Source organism: Chlamydotis macqueenii, chromosome 1, assembly GCF_036417535.1.
Source record: "Chlamydotis macqueenii isolate bChlMac1 chromosome 1, bChlMac1.mat, whole genome shotgun sequence".
Lineage (NCBI taxonomy): Eukaryota > Metazoa > Chordata > Aves > Otidiformes > Otididae > Chlamydotis > Chlamydotis macqueenii.
The window spans coordinates 191,315,659-191,334,524 of NC_141556.1; the positions used below are offsets into that span (position 1 = coordinate 191,315,659).

Here is an 18,866-nt window from a genome sequence, read left to right on the forward strand (position 1 = left end):
TACCAAACTTTGTCACCTCGTAAAACTTTACAGCGCAGGTAGTTTATACTGTTACACCTCTTGAACTAAACACTCGGCCAATTCGCAGTTCCCTCCGGCGGGAGGAAAAATAGCTTTCTTGGGTCAGGTGGTGTGCTTGTGCAGCCCTGCTAGTTTACAGCACTGCCGAAAGCCTGTTACAGAGCCCCAAGCGCAGAAGGCGGCGATGCAACAGCCAGCTCACTGCTGAGAGCCAAGCCGCCGTTTCAGCCAGCATCCCACTGTTGGCTCTGCTTCTCCTCCAGGCCCCATCGCACATCCCCCTTGGGAGGCACCTGGGGCTCGGCACCGCTCCAGCTGGGACACACACCCCAGCAGGGCACAGCCCAGGGTGGAGCTCTGGCTTTGAGGCTCCTCTGGCTCCCAACAGCCAAACAGGTGGGACTGAGAAGGCACTGCCCAGGTCCTCTCCTTCCCTGCTGATGCCATAAAAAAACATAATCAGTGTGAAGTACACCATACATCCCAGGTTAGGGGGGAAAACTTAAAACTCATCCCTCTCTGCCAAAAAAGAAAACCTCCAAAGTCTTGTGTGTTACTCTCTTAGTAAGAAAGAAACTCTTTCCACTAACAAAATAAAGAGCTAAAGGAGAAACTAATCCAACTTGATGTGACTTTGCAGTATTTAAAATACATCATCACTGTCATTCCCACTGCTTTGCTCAGTGCTAGTGACAGCGACCACCTCTCCTGCACCTCAGACCCCATGGGCCTCCTGCGACTTGGGCCAGAAACAAGCTCAGGAGAGCTGGGATCGAACAACAACACTTCGCTGTGTTGTGTTGCGAGTAACTCTTGTGACAAGGAAAAGGCTTTTGACAGCAAAATTCATCATGTAGGAGGTATATCATTAAGGGACAAATATGCTAGGTAGGAAGTTTTCAGAGTAGATTTGGTTTTTTAATTTTCTTTTTTTAATAAAGAATATTCAAAGTCCCATGGCAAGGGATTTTTCCCTTGGCTCCTAGGGCAAGAAACTCATGCATCAGCTTGTACATGTGGCTTTTCTGCCCTCCTTCGTTAGTCTTTTCCCTGGCTTCTCTCTGCCTTACTGGTCCTTTTGCCACTCCTTCACAAACACACAAAGCATCACAAAATAATAGCCAGCAAAATGTCAGCACCCACAAGTGTCTTGGCTGTAGGCTGCTGTTATTTCAACTTTCTGGTTTTTTAACAACCTTAATTTTCTCAGAACTGTTTGACAGTAGTGTTTCTGTTCAACTCACGGAACAAAATAAAAACCTCTCATATGTTGGACCCTGCCACTTTCATCTCACCTCGTTATTCCTTCTTTTTTCAATCTTAAAAAGGGTGGGCTTAAACATCCAGCAGCAGCCACAGCCTTGTGACAGCTGGCGAAGGGGGGTTTGGCAATCCATGAGCAGCACATCAGAGATGGGAAGAGCTTCCCCCGTTCTTTTCTTCGCCTCCTCTTCTCAGCTTTGCAAGGGTGATGAAGGAACAAGACTGAACTTCCCCAGTTGAAGCTGAAATCTAGCACCTAAAACTGACTCTTCGCCTTGAATAAGTGACTCAAAAGCAAACAAAAACAATGCAAGGAGAAGAGTGAAGGGCCAGTGTTTAAACATGCTGACACTTGTATGGCCACTGTCTCATGAGTCTTGTCCCTTTTGGTTCCCATTTCCTTTAACCTTGACATTTACTTTCTTTAGGATGCTTAACAACGATGCCACAGACTGATTGCTTAGTGCCACAATGATGCTGACAAAATCCTTCAAGCCTGTGAGGAACCGTACTGGAACAGAAAAGCTGTCAAATCTACTGCAGTGTTAGTATGGAATAAGCTATTGCAACAAAACACTCTTACATTGGTATGGTTACTTCCACAAGCTTTTTAAATAGCAATAGCCACTCTATATTAAAAAAAAAAATATCAAAAGAACCAAAACCCCTCCAAAGCCCTAGGTCTGTTGGAAAAATCCTCTATTTAGACACAGGCCCCAGCAATCTCCAACAAAAGTTACAGTTACTGATGTGGCACTAGAAAAACAAACACCAAGAGGAACTCCTTGCAGAGTTATCATAATAGCCTCTCCTGAGGTACTCTGTACTTCGTGTTCCAGACACAGAAATCGGACAGATTAAACAGTAAGATCATGTTACAATTTGTTACGTACAATATCTTTATTTCATTTCTGAGATTGTTATAAAAACAATGTAACATTCATTCTTTCATTTAGCAAAGACGTCCTTTCCACAGTCGCTCTGCACATTCTTTTCAAGACATAAAAGAGCAGCTTTGCACGCACATCACGACAATATTTTGAATAAAAATATAATTTTGTATTTTACGACATGTTTAATCTGGAGCATTGAGCAAACTGGCACCAACATTTCATTCTACAAACACTGTTAAAAGCAAGACATTAGTCTACATAAGACACTGCATGTTAGCATCCATCACAGGCTGACTCCAGTTGCTCTTCAGAAAACAAAACACCGTCTTCCCCTCAGCTGTCTCTGCAGCCTGGAATCCCCTCTGCACAAAGTCCTTGCTGCTGTTGGTATTTCTGCCCTAGATGCACAGATGGTGACCGGGAAGCACCAGATCATCGCTCACACGTGGGCACCAAACGGAAGAAGTGACCCCCAGCCCACAGCCTGATCGCCAGAGGCAACAACCATATCAGTTTGCATGAGCACACCGCAGTTCTCTTTGGCCAGGTACCACATCCTTGCCTATTCAAGGGCTTTTTTGTTGTTAGTGGAGAGTGATTTTTTTCAAGAATATTGACAAGAAACTCATGCTGGTCCCTGAATACGTAAATTGAAGCAGATTTCCGAGGCAAAACCATACCGTTACCTCCAGCCTGTATTACCCCTGGCTCATCATTGCGCAATTTGTTCGCAGAGAGCTACAGGCTGTGGTGCACGGGCACCACCCCAGGCAGACTGCTTAGGAAAAGACTTCAGCGACCGCTGTGCCCAGCTCCAGCCGGTTGCTGCTCTGCAGTGATATTCAAAAACTCTTCTGAAGGGAACTGTGCCAAAGGCTGTGTTATTTCTATGGGCCACGGCACCGTGAGTGGGTGCGATGATACAGCTTCATGGCAACAAATCCAAATTGACCTACAAATTCGATATCCAGCTGGTGCCATCTGCCTGTCAGTGGTTACACATCACCCAGCCTCTACTGGAAGAGCCTGCGGCGTCTCCTCCGTGCTCGGACTGCTGTTTCATGCATGGCACTGGGGCTGGGCCACTAAACAGCACGGGGCAGCAACCTGCTGGATGGCAAACGGGCAGTGAAGGGTAAGGATGTGTCAATGCCCACCAGCACAGCAACCATACTCTTCTGGACTCACCCTGCCCAGGCCCCCTGAACTCCCTCAAACCCAGGGGAGGCACACAGACTCGACTTCTCAGACAAATCAGCTCCAGATTTTTTGTTTTACCAACAGTGAAATAATTACAACATACACACACGTAACATACAAGTTAGGCATGACCTGGCTCCAGTTTGTATGAAATGAATGTCATTTTTTGTTACATAATCTGAAGGCATCTGACTACTGGGGTAATATATTGCAAGGTGATTCATTGCCATGCCATGGAGACAGCCATTTGGCATTTCATACATTTAGGGAGAGCTATTTCTTTGTAATCCCCACCATGCCAGGCACCAATGCATAAATATACAGCCATTTAAAATTTGCTCTTCTTCAGCAAGTCATATCAGGCTATAAATAACTTTTACATATATTTTTAACACTTTATCATTTACCCTGAATTTTTCACCTTAGTCTCGATAGCAAAATATACATTAGTGCAAAGAGAGACCATTTTAAGACTGGAACTAGAGGACAAATACATTCATCATTATGATAAGATACTAGTTCTTTTCTATTTCTATAGATTACTTAAGAAAAAATAGAATTTTGAATTTTAAGTTACAAATGAAAATTACATTTCATATGTAAGTTTTAATTTACAATGTAGAATCACAGGAACACAGAGTATTCAGGTTGAAAGGAACCCTGGGAGGTCATTTAGTCATCTACTAGTCATCTAGTAGATAAACATCACATTTAATACAGCATAATCAGCTTTAGTAGATAAATAATTCTTAATTAACACAGAGCACATTTCCTTTAAAATATTCTTTCCAGTGAGTCACATTATTCACATAGCAATAAAAAGACAATTACAGCTGAAGGCAATGCAGGCCTAGAGATAGAGAGCGGAGAAAAAATGACCTCACTGCTTTATACTGAGGACACTCCTAATGTAGTGAGGCACAAGGCAGGCAAAATAACCTAGGGGTTTTTTTCCCATTCTCTATTTCTACTAATAAACAATGTTGCTAATGTTTTGCTAATTTCTCTTGCTGAGAGAAAAACGAGAGGCCCTCAGATGTTCAGGAATACTTTGGGATATGCCAGGGCGAGATCTGATTGTTCAAAGGAGACCCTCCAGCCAACCTGGAAGAGGCTTGGAGCACCAGATCCGAGATATCAGACCCTGGCAAAAGCAGCAATAAAGTGCTGGATTATTACACCAAAAATACTGGTATTTAAAGCCTCCATACTCAACACAAATGACATGCCTTACTAAATTACCCAAAAGTTTCCAGCAGGCAACTGGCCAGGCAGCTTGCCCCAGCCCTGCCACCTCCATGGGTATGGGGCACAGGGTCTGGCACATAGCTTTCTGACAACTGAGACAGCAAAGATATCCTAGTTCCTGCTCTCTGCCTTTTTTTTCTTTTTTTCCTGAGCAAATCAAAGAGAAACCCTTTCACCCTTCCCATCTCTTCCCATCAGATGGCATGGCCCCTGGACATAAGCCCTGCTGCTTTCCCCACTGAGAAAGACACAGTTCCTTCAGCTGAAGTTCCCCAATAACATCCTTAAGTCAGAAGCAGACATCAGCAACCCGAGCAGTAGTTATTACCAAGAGCTCCCAGCAGCACAGACTCGTGTCCCCTTGTTCTTCCACTCTGCATCTGCTTTAGGAAAGGGGGTGTCCTTTCCCCCAGCCCTGCTTTGTGCAATTCTCCTCCGTCTCTGCTCAGTCACATTCCCTGCTCCAGTCGGGTATTGGCTCTGATCACGCAACATCAGTATTAATTCCTAACTTGGAAAAGTAAACCATTTTGTTTCTCCTCAATCTTCTCCTGGAGAATTTGGCTTTTCCATCACTCCATGTCTTCACAACGTCTTTCACCTGTCCAACTCAGTGAGGCAAAACCAAGGAGGGGAAACCATCTGCTCAATGAAAGGTCCCAGGGAAAGCTGTGAGATAACTCCAACCAAAGGAATTAAGGACTAGTCATAAAGCAAGTGTACTAAACCAGAGAAAACAATTTCTGGAAGCCATATGCTAGCAATCTTTTCTCAGTGTCAATGTTCTGCAGTATTAGGCAATGTAAATGCCTTCCTAGTGCTAAAGCAATCACACCATTGTGCGCTTTTATTTCAGATTTCCCAATGGGATGCAAGAAAAAGGGCAGTGAGTGATGTATTCAAAGGGGCAGCTCTATTTATACCTTCTTTCTACCCTCTTGGAGTAGTAAGTAATGAAGAATATAGTAACAATAAAAGCAACAAATATGAAAGACATAAAGGCTAATAATGATTTTCTGGTTCGGAAGAAGTGGCACTCAGAACACGAGGCAATCTCTTCTGGGCACAGCAACTCAGGCGTTTCAGGACCAGGAAAACCGTTACTGTCAATTATTTCTCTGTAATGTTTCATAGAAGGCTTTGATTTGTATTGATTTGCAACATAACTGTAGAGACCATATTTAGGAGCAGTCTTGTCATTAAAAGAATACACAAAATATCCTTGCAGGTTAACGTTATCCAAGGTGTAAGCTGTGAAAGAGAAGAGCGGGTTGAAGAAATGAATAAATGTCACTTTGGCATTCAAGAACAGCACCATACGCCAGTACACAAAGCAGGGGCAGGGGGATGTTAAACCCACATCTGCACTTCTCTTCCCCAAAACAAGGTAAGGTACACGTACATCTATTACAAGAAGTGCTTCTCATAAAAAGCAAGAATCTGTCAGCCACTGTCAGACAGTGTGATCTGTGAGCATCCTGCGATTTATCTCCTTGTGCTTGGTAAACACAGCTGTGAGTGCATGACTATGTTTAATGATCAGCATGGAGCCTGTCGTGAAAAGATGTCTCTCTTTTTTTTATGTACGAAATAACACAGATTTTGATTTTACTGCACCTGGATTTCTGCAACCTGTTTCTCTGATTGCTCCTTCTCCCTGGCAGCGCACCTCCTGATGGGGATGGCCAAGGAACGGATGACATCAGGGTGCACTTCTCACTAGCAAAGGCACAGCGACACCCCCGCTAAGGTCATGTACTGGGATATCAGCAGTACAAGTGGAAAGGTTATGCAAACCATAGTCCTCTCTTGTTATTGACCCGAGTTTCTGATTCATGATATTAGTCTGATATTAGTCCTTACTGAGAACATGTCCCAAATCCATACTGCTAACTTGACTACTGGAAGAGGTCCAGCACTGGAGCATTAACCCTGATCCATCAGTCCCACTTGACAAAACCAATCAATCCACATTAGTAAACGCAAACTGTAATACTGTATCTCTCAAAATCACTACTTTTTAACAAATTAAATCAACATCTTGCAGATGAACACAAGACTGAAAGCTAAAAATTGCTGAATTTTCATGTGCCTCTGAAATAATTCTTTCTGCAGCCACATGCAAGACATTTAACACCTCTAACCTACTTTTCACATGTAAAATTAAATAATATTTTTCTGCCCTTTTACAGAGCTGCTACCCACGATAATGAGTTTAGGTTTGTAAAACTGCATGTGGATTTAACGGTGTTACATAAATGGTTACTGCTGTTCTTTGTTTTCAATTGGCAAAAATGTCCTTAAGTACTGTACAAAGCTCTTAAAAATACAGCCTCAGTCCAAAGGGTCCCAAACTGTATTTTGGAGCTGTTTATCTGCAGAAACCTATTGGCTCCCCTGGAACAATGCAGGTGAGCAACACTACACACACAAATGCTGCCATGTGCAGTCCCCGAAACCAGCAGGAAGAAGAAGGCAGAACAGGAACTTCAAGGCGAGAGCACACATGTGCCAAATCCCTTCTCATTCCTTTCCAGTGTGACACTGAGGTAATGACACAAGATTTATAATTCAGCTCAGTTAGTGCACAGGGTCTTGCAGAAAAAAAAAAAAAGCAAGTTTTGGAGAAACCTGAATCAGTCATAATGCCAAGCTTAAGAGCTTGCTCCCTCTGGAAGGACAAGATGGACAAAAGCACAATACAATAGCGGAAGAAGAAAAGAGAATGAAAAAGCTCGTATTACTGATGGACCAAACACTGTGGAGGAGCGTATGTCAAAAGTGGGAGGGTGAGCTTTAGGGCAAGTATTTTTAGGAAACGCTTTTTACTGAAAGAGTGGTCAGGCACTGTAACAGGCTGCCCATGGAAGTACTGGAGTCACCATCCCTGGAGGTGGTCAAAGAATGTGTAGACGTGGCACTCCATGACATGGTTTAGTGGATATGGTGGTGTTAGGTTGATGGTTGGACTTGATGATCCTGGAGGTCTCTTCCAACCTCAAGATTCTATGATTCTATGATTACGGCTAGTTAGCAAGGACATATTCATCCATGACAAAGGTGGAAAGATAGGAAAATATGGCTTACATGTGATGGTTAACTCGAAAAACATAGAAACTAATTCCAGTCTCGAGAGAAGATGGGAGAAGGAAGTGATTGAGGGATACTGGTACCAGATCAGTACAAATGACAGAGTTCAGTAAAAAAAACAGGAGAATGTGCAGGAACTGGGAGAAAAGCCCATACCCACACACACTTTGAAAATGAAAGTGCCATAAACTGGTACAGTTTAAAGTGATAGGAAAGAGAGAAGTAATACAGAAAAAAAAAAAGTTAAAACTATAAGCCTAATATAGCTAAGATATGTTTTTAACTGCAGATGCAGAAAACATGCACCCAGTGCTTCAAATGCTGGAGAAGGAACTCACTTAATATTGATGTTCAGCAATTCTTGAAAGAGGTGGAAGTTACAGAGAAGGAAGTTAAAGCCAATATTTAAAAGAGTGGATAGGATGACCTAGCGAATTATGGAACTGCCAGCCATCCCTCACTACCTAGCAAAAGAGTGGAACAGATTATACAAGGCTTGATAAATAAGAATTACAGGAGATATAGATGATTAATGCCAATCAGCTTAGCTTTATGAAATATAAATCTTGTCAAACTAACTTCACAGCTTTTTTTTTTACGAGATCAGCAGATCAATAAAAGTAATGATGTTTGATGTAATATACTTAGAACTTCACAAGGCAACTGACTTGGTATTACATGGCATTTGGATCAAGAAACAGGACATTAGCAGGTCAAGGGGAGCCCGCAATTAACAGACTTCAGCTGGTCTCAAACAGAACTGGTAAGACTAGAAATGGAATTGCTGGTAAGTGTCACAGTAGGTGTGTTTCTGGAGGTCATGGAGATTGGCTTTTAGCACTAAGATATTTAATTATCTTAAATATAGCAGCGACCTGAAAGAAAAGTAAAACTATTTCTTATAAAGCCTGCAAATAACACAAAGATTAGGGATGACATCTAGCTAGAGTAGCAAGCTTTGTCCAAGCAAGCAACTGGCATTGAACATGACTAAATGTGAGGACGTCAAAGAATAAGCAGATCGTGCTTTTGTAGAGGAGGTTCTGCCCGGGGGGCAGGAATCTGTATGCAAGTTTGAAATCTCAGTAGATAACCACAGAGTGTGCGTAACCAACCTGCTGTCATGGCCAAAAGGGCTAATGGGCTCCTTAGACATACGAAAGAGGAGTAAAAGGGCAAGAGGTTATGTTATACTGGCCTGAGATACAGGTGTGGCTGTGATAGGAACAGTGTCTCCAGGTCTGACTTTACCCCTCTCAAGAAGAATGCTGGCAAATGGGAAAAAGTTTAATAATTGAAAGGTTCTAAATGATGTTTTATAGTAAGGGACACTATTTATCAAACAGATAAACGAGATAGAGCTTGTTTTCTGTCTGTGAATACCTACACAGGTAAAAGACATGGAAATACACAATGAAATGGCTTAAACCTGAAGCTAAAAAAAATAATATTAGAAGTAAGTTTTATCTATATCTATACTTACACTTATGTATAAAAACAGTAAATAGTTAGCCACTGCAATAGCTTACAGTGAAATGTAAAAGATTCTTCATCAGTAAAAATGATCTCATTCAGTTCTTGAGCTTTTCTAAAAAAAAAAAAGTGTGTGTTGTATGACAGGATGACTCAAAATGCCTCCTTCTTGCCTTATAATTTATGAATCTTTGAGACAGAGAAAAAGACTGTTTTGGGTTCTGAATAGCAGGAAAGAGTCCAGGAAATGGCATAATTAGGTAGATAGCTGAATTATTATGAAGAGCCAAGATCACTGTTGGATAAGATACAGAGACAGCTGAGGAACAGAACTCATATCCAGCCCTGAGGCACATCAGTGGAGAGAAGCAACAAAGCCAAACAACAGTAGATGTGCAATAAGAAGAAAATCTGACTAAATACATGTGGAGCTACTCACACAGTATCTACTTAAATTTATTGAATCCACAAAAAAGTTCTGCTGTCTTATGCAGAATATGTGTAAGGTCAGTCTTCCCAATGTTTAGTACCACCAATCAATCATAAAGCAAAGGAAAAACTGTCATGCTGTAATAACATCTCATCTATGGTGTATTCTACAGCGGTTTTCTTTTTTTAAAGTTAAACATACTATGTCACACAGTGTATACTAATACTGGGATTTGTGACATATAAACTATGTCTATGGTTCCTTACCTTTTAAAGCTTCATTGATGTAATTCTGTATGTAATACACTCGGAGCTTATCATGCACCATATTCTGGTCGTCGTCAATTCCATTAGCCATAACATAAACTGGGACATTGCCATACTTTGATTTAACCCATCTGAGCAATTTACGTAATCCCCAGGGCACTACCGCAGCTCTGTTGGGGGAGTGCAGCCACGTGATGTCATTGATCATTTGAACTTCAAGATAGTGGTCATATTTTAGTGCATCTTCTTTCTCCCAGCCCACAAGGGTAGTAGTGTAGTGACTCAAGGCAAAAAAATCAAACGAGCCCTGGATTAACTTCTTTTCATCTTCTGAGAAATAAGGCAAGTGGAAATTATACAAGTCAACACTGTTTCTTTGGTGAAGCCATGCTCTCATCACCTGTGGGTAGTCACCGTTCCCAAAGATGGGCTCTGCAAGCCAGCCAATGTCGAACTCCAAAATTCTGTCAGCAACTTCTTGGTCATTCCTGGAAAAGGGACAAGCTGGTTCTACCCAGTCGGCTTGCAGAGCTATAGATATTTTACCCTTCTGAGATCTCCTGAATTCTTTGTCATAAAGACGCCATGCTTTTGCATGGGCTTTCAACAGGTTGTGCCCTGCGGTGTATGTCAAGTTTTTCACAGACGGTTCATTCATTGTGATCCAAAATTTGACATGGTCCCCAAGACTTGTAAAGCAGAATTTGGCATACTCAACAAATGCCTGAATGGTTTCTGGGTTTTCCCAAGCTCCGTACTTGGCAAGGGAAGCTGGAAGCTCTTGATTCTCAGCCATAGGTTGCCATAAAGCAACAACAGGGGTTATGTTGACTCTGAGAAGTTCACTAGCAAAACACTGATAATAATGTACAAGTGTGTGGTTGATCAGAGAAAGGTTACCTAAAGGAAGGATTAAAGACCATTTCAGTGAAAAATGAAAGTGTGTCACATGCATTTCTTGCAGAAGAGAGATCTGGAGCCTGATAGCAGCAAAGTCAACACAGTGACGCTTGCGTCTCGAGGTGAAAACTCCATCCACTTTAATAAGTTTCTTCGTCTGGTGAACGTCCCACACATAAACATTAGAGTCAAGAAACTGGGAGGGTGTCGTGTCTACCTAGGTAGAATAAGAAACATGCCAGATTCAAGCTGTTTGTTCTAGGTAGGTGGGAACATCATAACCATCAGGCATAAGTAGAAAGATAAAGTTAGTCAAAACATTACATTCAGCACCTATCTTGCATCTCTGATACAATACCATCTCCGGCTCATATGAATGAATTAATCTTCTGTTAAAATGTGACATCAGAAAAGTACCAAACCTATATATCATTTTCATTCTGTTTTCCAAACAAGCTTATGCTAATAGTCACCATGTTTACATCTTCTCCATACTGGTCCAGCCTGTATGGGAAATAAGGGATTGCTCAGGCATAAGGCACTAAGCCTGCAACGGATCTCCAGAGAAGCAGATCTTCAGCAAAGACTACACTAATTTTTAAAATGTTTTTCTTTCAAGACTAAGAAGCTATACCAAAGGGCCTAGAGAGAGACTGTCTGTTGTAAATTACTCAGTAGCTTCAGTTTCAAGACCACTCCCTGAATGCAGTAAAATAAATAATGAATGCAAAATCATTTCTGTGTTCAGCTCTTTTCCTGACTATGATGAAAGACGAGTAATGCTCTGCACTTGATTTTTAGCACAAATTCTGTTGACAAGCAAAATTTTTCCTTCTTGCTAAAGATGTCCTTTTTATTTAACTCAAACTGAACTAATTTCCAAGTTATTTCAGAAGGCTGTTGATGTCTGAATCAATTTTTTTTGGGCCTCCAAGTAAACCCCACTATATGTCACTCCAACAATAAATGCATTTCCCATAAGCCTTTAGGGTTTCATTTGCATGTATGACATACTGGACACAGTAGAAGATGAGCTTCTCGGGGTCCCAGAGAATTATACTTTCACTTTTTAATTAATATCATAAACATGATAAGGACTAGAAAATGGAAAAGTTAATTACTTAAAATAATACACAGGGTAAAATCTCCTCATTCATACTCTAGCCTAACTCTTACAAGAAAGATCCATACTACAAGATACTGGTCCCACATGTGTTTATTTACCTTTTTTTTTTTTATTTTGGCACAATATTCCCCCTGAGTTCAGATTTCCTTGTCCTGCCCTCTGTTTGAAAAGCAGGTGTCAGCCTACAACCAGTGTTCAACTTGTAGCTGAGGCTCTGCACACTGTATAAAGAAGCTGCTGAAAATCAGCTGCTATTTCCTCCGGAGAGGTCAGTACTGTGCTTATAGAAGAAAGTAATAAAAAACAGCAGGTCTGAGGGAAATTGCTTTTCTGGAGAATTGTCCCTTGTAGACTACTAAAGCATGCATTGCCACTAATACTGTGGGAATGCTGTCAAAAGAGTTTTTCCACTGTGATGCACCTACAAATCACGCTACCTAAGCCTTACAGCACAAAGTGTCTGAATAGCCTTTTGAAATGAAAATATGCAGCTCTGAAGGTTTTGGCGATGGGAGGGATTTTTTAACTGTCTTTGACTGACTGACTCCGCAACTTTATAGCTGTTATCGATCCCAAAGGCAGCAATTCCATTTCCAATTCCTAATCTATCTGGGAGCTAGGAGGAAAATGGTTGTTGAATTTTATTGGAAATCGTGTACCAGCTAAAGAGGTTGCAGTATTTTTCAAGAGAACAAAGTCAGATCTTAGTTTTGGAGTGAGAAAAAATAAACAAGCACCCCAACACGCTAGCATTAAGAAAGATGGAGTCTTTCTTTTCATCTAAATTAAAAATTCTGTTCTTGGATTCAGCCTCAGTGTTGAATTTAACTACACCTCTTTACTGTGGTTAGAGAAGGCCTGCAAGTGAAAACAGCATCTGAGAATTACAGAGCCAAACTGTTAAAGAGACCGTAACTAAGCTACAACTTTTACACATGCTATGAAATCTTAAAATTTGAAAGGTTCTCTAGAAATATCAGATTTAGTTGAAACAAAAAGAGAGCTATGAACCCAACCTGTGACCTAGGTAGGTGCTATCCAGGGGCACCAAAGCCTCAAAGTCAGACACAGTACAGCACAAAATTACAAGAAAGGAATACAGAAATGTCATCTAAATCTAATATTACCTTTTTTAACATAAAAGTTCTCCAGCAATGGTACCAGAATGTATATGCATAAGATGTAGAAACGTGCCACTGGAGCTTTAAGAGCTTTCAGGAAGTTTTTTAAAACATATATTACCACAGCAGACAAATACATTACCATTAAAATTATGGACATGAAAAAGTAGTAATATTTCCCATTTCACGACCAGGATATGTTGAAATACACTTTAGCAGATGTAATCAACTTCCATTTGAAAAGGACTGACTTCCAGTAACTGGTCACATAACATGGCCAGGGAAGATGAGCATCAGACCCCTTTCAATTCCATATGTTTTTCTGCAGTGTTATTCACCATATCTCAATCTGACTGGATCTCCTTGGTCGTATGCAGAAAGCCTAGTGAAGACTGAAAGACACAGCGTTTGGCACAAAAGCCTTGTATCCATCTCCTTGCAGAACTGCGGTAATATGTCTCAGCAAAGACACTCCATCCAGCAAATTTATCAATATGAACTTGTGCACTGATTTGGCTGGACAGCCTGTCATCATTATCATCAGACTCACCTGAATGTAGTTGTCAACAACTCCCCAAGCAAAGCCGCAGGGAAAAATCCCTTCTATGGGCTGGTTTTCAGGCAAAGGTGGGAAGCCATTTTTTTCTATCAGCTTTTGATAGAACAAGACAGAAGATTTGGGCATCAGCTTCTTGTCGTAGCTTTGAAAATCAACATAAAACAATCCACGCCGAATGCTGTATCCCCTGTGCCATTCAAAGCCATCCAGGAGGGACCAGACTGTGTAGCCAAACACATTCACTCCATCGTACCGGATGGCTGAAGGAAGAACAAAACCAACCTTATCGCAGTGCTCGTTTTTCCTCTGTAGATTGCGTTTGCAGTATTCATGTGTAAGAATAATGAAACAGGTCAGATAAGTATCTCGGGGCCTGCCTCAAAGACGGTTCAGGGAAGGTATTTCAATCACACCCAGGGAGCTGCCAGGGCACGGGTGCACTGTGCAAGACTGTAGAGGTACCTGATGTGGCTTGAAACAAGCCAGATTTAGAAAGAGGAGCAGTGCAGCAGTGGTTGAGCCATGCTGCTAAGCAGGCGTGCCAAACCTCAGCCTCGGAGCAGAGCACGCTGCACTGGAAGTGTCTGCAGCAGCTGAGCTAGCGACTGCGCTGCGCTCGGCTAAGGACACGCTACAGCTCACTCCAGGGTAGCGTAAGAGCCATTAAGGCAGCACGACCCTGTGCAAGCAGAAGTGCAAACAGAAGTCATACTCTTCATGATCCTCCCCTCCACTACAAATACATCTTGATAAAACCTGGACAACAGTTTTGGTGTGCTGATGCATTTTTATCACCACAGATTTTAAGAAGTGATAACACAGGAAGACTCTCTTTATTTGATAATTCTGTCTCTTTACATCTTCCCGGCATAGCATTTTCCAGCTTAAATATTCAAGGATTTCTAAAAATACGTATAGGTTCTAAGTCACCTGTGTGACTTTTCAGAATCACCACACATTCCATAGTTTAAAATCAGGGTCTACTGGCATCTGTTAGTACTGCCAGCACTATAGTTTTATTTTGAGATTCCAAATGATACTGCTCACTTTTAGTTGTATTAACACTGAGATTCAGCAAAATGTTCCTGGGCAAGGTTAAGCTTCAGGAAAGCACAAAGGAGTGTGCTTATTTTAATTACTTAATAGGACCCACCCTAATTCAGCAATGCCTTTAAGCACATTCTTAAACGTTCTTTTGAACTTGAATTTGGCTCCACATCCAGCAGAGTTTATTTTTATTACTCACCATCTTCTATCAACCCAAACTGGGTACTGATTGAACATAATATTTTCCAGCCTAGTAACACCAAAAGCATTATTTTAGGTAACCAGAATATCAAGATCTTAATTTCCTGGTTTTACTAATGTACCCCACTACAGTCAGTTATGAAGGACCACATGGACTCTTGATTGTAACCCTGTTTGAATCAATTAAATGAACTGTGGCTAAATAAGCAATGAATTTGGCTCAGTCTCTATCAGAGGTCATAACAAAATGTCTAAGGAAATGGAATATTTCTCCTCCTAAAGGTATCACTCTTTTGTGTTTGGCAAATGCCAGTATTTTTCTAACCGCTGCACGCATCCCTGATGACATCTGCCATAACAGCAGAGTAAAAGCCAATACAGGTCCACTTTGTGAACCAGTCTCAGTGACAATTTCTCTCTGAACAGCATCTCAGTCCTTCAGTAAGTCATCACACAGCACTCCTACACTTCCTGAGCGCCTCATAAAAATTGTCCTCAAATCCTTCTTTAAGGATTGTAAGCATCACCTATGAAAGAAGCAACTTTACAAATTTTTGAAAGTTCCAAAAAGTTTGGAAGTCTCAAACATAGTACCCCACACAAATTACAAGTTACTGAAAAACTACAATGAAAATTATTCTTTTTCTTTTCCCTTTGTCTACCTCCCCCCTTTTTTGTCTACTGGTGTGCAAGTCAGGCTGACTGAAACCTAAACTGCCCTTGCTTTGGAAACAGAGTGGCCTTGTCCGCTCTGCCTACTGGAAATAACCCCTGACCTGAGCGATCACCCACAGCATGCACAGAAATGTGCTACTGTGCAGGCCAGAACTCTGACAGAACTGGGTTAAAAATTAAACAGCACTTTAGTTCACGCTTTGTTTAGCTCACTAGTATAGAAATAGTCCAAGGAAATACGGCAGACTCATAAGCATCAAATACAGATCCTGAAAACCCAGGTTTTCCGGTGAGGTGCGTGAAGCCCACAGCCCCTGCTTCCCTTTGGAAGGTGCCCAAGGATCTATGTTTTGCCTCTGGAAACATCTAAGAATAGCTCAGTCCTGACCTGACAAGAGGCCTGTCTGTTCCCATTCTCTGTAAGACTCTTTGAATTCAAACCTGCTGACTCCCCAGATAATGACCTAACCCCTTGGCTAGTCAACATGGCACAGAGGAGCTTGCATGCCCTCCTGGTCAACATGTTCTGCTTTACAAGACACAGTCAATTTATTGTTGCACCAGAGACAAAGCAAGGAAGTGAATATGACCTTAGAGTAAGTGGTTAGATATCCACCCATGTGAGAAGACATCTCCAACTAACCAGCAGCTCTAATTAATATTCAACTAGTTCATATTACAGCTCTATTCACTGTACATAACCTAAATGGTATCTGGGAAAAAAAAAAAAAAAAGAAGTTCAATAATACTAAACAGGAAAAGGATTTAAGGCCGTGAATCCCAAATAAAGAGATCTTTTCTGAGAGAGAAAGTAAAAAAAAAAAAAGACTACAGCATGCTGTATCAGAACAGACATCAACATCAGTTCTTCAACTGAAACCAGGAGCACATCTTTGAGGAAATCTCCCTCCTTACCACACTTCGGGTCGCATCACAGAGTGGTCTCAGGATGCATGACCTCAGTTCCTTTGGGGTGCAATTAATCTAGAAATGGGCTTTGGGAATGCACATAGTGTGGACACCAGGCCCTCAACACCAATTATTTTTATTCTACAGGCTTGCTTCACCAGAAGTGCACTTACTTGTTAATCTAGACAGAGAAGCGTGGAGTGAATCTGGTGGTAATTAGCTCACAAACCTCTACATTACAGTGCTTTACTGCACAGTCTCTGAGACAGACAACATTGGGGATCTTTCTCAACTAAAGTCCCCTAGACGTGCATAGAGAACTTTGGTATTTACACTGGATTTCACAGGTTCTAATGGGCAGAAGAGTTGGGTGCAATAATTTTCATCACAATAATGTCAAAGTCCCTTCTGCAGATTCAGTCTGTCTCTGCTTTTTATTTTTTTTTCTGTAAAATGTTTATCCAACTGTTAGTATTCTTAAATTAATATGACAAGACTAACAATATGACAAGTTGCTGTCATGATTATTTATTGAGTGGCACACTAAAAGCAAAGAAACTTGTAAATTGAGATTGTTTCCAGTCAGCTGTGATTAAAAGGCAGATCCCCATGTGTGTATATTCAGCCATCTACAAACTAAATAGAAATATGGGTAGCTGGAATATGACCCCTTATAGCTCTTCATCTGACTTCGTGCAAACTAGTAATACTGTACTTGCAATAGTTAGTAACTGTTTCATATTCCATTCCTCCCATTTTGGATGCAATGGCTCATGCATTTATTCACCTTTTAATTTACTTGTAATAATTAGGTTTCTGAAATAGCAGATGAAACAAACATGAGACTCCTCTGCATCTTCATGAGTGCTGAGAATAAAATGAAAGCCATTTTTGCCCATCCCTTAATATGAAAATGGCAATGTACCACAATGGCTATCTCATCTGAACTAATAGCTACAATAATACTGTTTTTAAAACCCAAACAGTAAACTGTAGACAAGTAAAGAAATTACTGAATTGTAAGTTAAGAAATCAAAAGATAACGAAAGCAGAAATGGGAACCCCAAGAACTTATTGTTGACTACTAGCATGAAAAAAAATCTGTTTTGTCACAAGGAAATGGGAAAATAGAAAGTAACTCTCATACAAGGTAATGTATTTCTCTTACTGTTTGGAAAAAAATAATAGGTTAATAATTTAAATAATTTATATTATATAACCTCAAACATTCATTTCTCCTTAAACTGATGTAAATTCAGATTATTGTGATTGATGTCCAGATCTGTACCAATGTAAAATTTGTGCAAGGGCAACACTATGATGCAGAATTAAAAGATTCTAATTTTTCATTTTAAAAAGTATTCTTTCAGCCTGATGTTCTCTTCAGATGAACTCCTATTGCATAGTATTTACCTTTCCACATATATATTCTTACATTTCATACATATGCATTTATACATCTAAAACATGGAAAACAACTATTAATAAATAAGACAGTAATTTTCCCTAAGTCCATTGAGAGTCTAGTTCACATATGTTTTGCACTTCGTCCCACCAAAGACAGCAGAAATTCTCCTAGTGACTTCAAAGACAGCAGCACCAGCTCATCAAATCCTATCTGCAGATATTAAGGGTCGTCAAGATCAAAAGTAGTTTTCGGTCTGGTTCTTTAACATGTCTCTGTAGGCTATTTTGTATTATGATTTTGTCAAGCACATATTAACACAACCTCAGTCCTACCTTTTAAAGTTTCCATAATGAACTTCTTGAGATAGTAAATGTATTTGGCGTCATCTCTCTTGGTGCTACCAGAAACAAACCAGCTGTTCTCCACAATGAATATTTGGGGGTTGTTATATTCACTGCTTATCCAGTAAAGGAGCTGCCTCAGGCTTATTGATTCCAACTGCTGGAATTTCATGTGCGAGTCCAAGAGCTGGAAACTCAGGGTAGCTCCAAAAGAAAGAGCAAAAAAGTCTGCTGTTCCCTTGATATACTTCTTCTCAGCTTCACTGAATTCAGGCAACAGAGATGAGAGGTTGCTCCTCATGCTCTCTGGATAGTCACCATCAATAAATATGGGCTTAGCAAACCAGCCAAGCACAAAATCAAGGGATTTTTGACATTCTTTTATGTTTTTTTCCATCATACGTTGAGGTTTTATCCAGTGGGAGCTAAGGGCAATGGACACTTTTCCTTTCTGAGTTGGACGAAAGTGGGCATTGTAGAGATGCCAGACTTTAGCATGGGCCTGTTGAAAAGAAAGATTGTAATTAACGCACCTGAAATTCCATTTTAAGGAACACAATTAGACTCAAGCACTGACATCCAGTGTCACATAGTAACCACATAAACATGGCATTTGAGAGCTCAGTCTTACTCATTCATCAGCAGTTTACAACTCCTAAATTAACTTTTCTTTAATGACATATTAATACCATATA

At 40.8% G+C, this 18,866-nt stretch overlaps 1 protein-coding gene across 1 annotated transcript in view; it reads right to left on the minus strand.

Moving 5' to 3' along the window:
* Positions 1–5,538: 5,538 nt before the first annotated feature.
* The window catches only part of KL (klotho), a 47,707-nt gene continuing 34,379 nt past the window's right edge, over positions 5,539–18,866 (minus strand). The window contains exons 2-5 of the mRNA XM_086742115.1: positions 18,163–18,673; positions 13,582–13,850; positions 9,885–11,001; positions 5,539–5,876 (exon numbers count right to left, since the gene is read on the minus strand). Coding sequence (XP_086598241.1) covers positions 5,539–5,876; positions 9,885–11,001; positions 13,582–13,850; positions 18,163–18,673 — 2,235 coding nt within the window. The remainder of the gene's footprint in view (positions 5,877–9,884; positions 11,002–13,581; positions 13,851–18,162; positions 18,674–18,866) is intronic.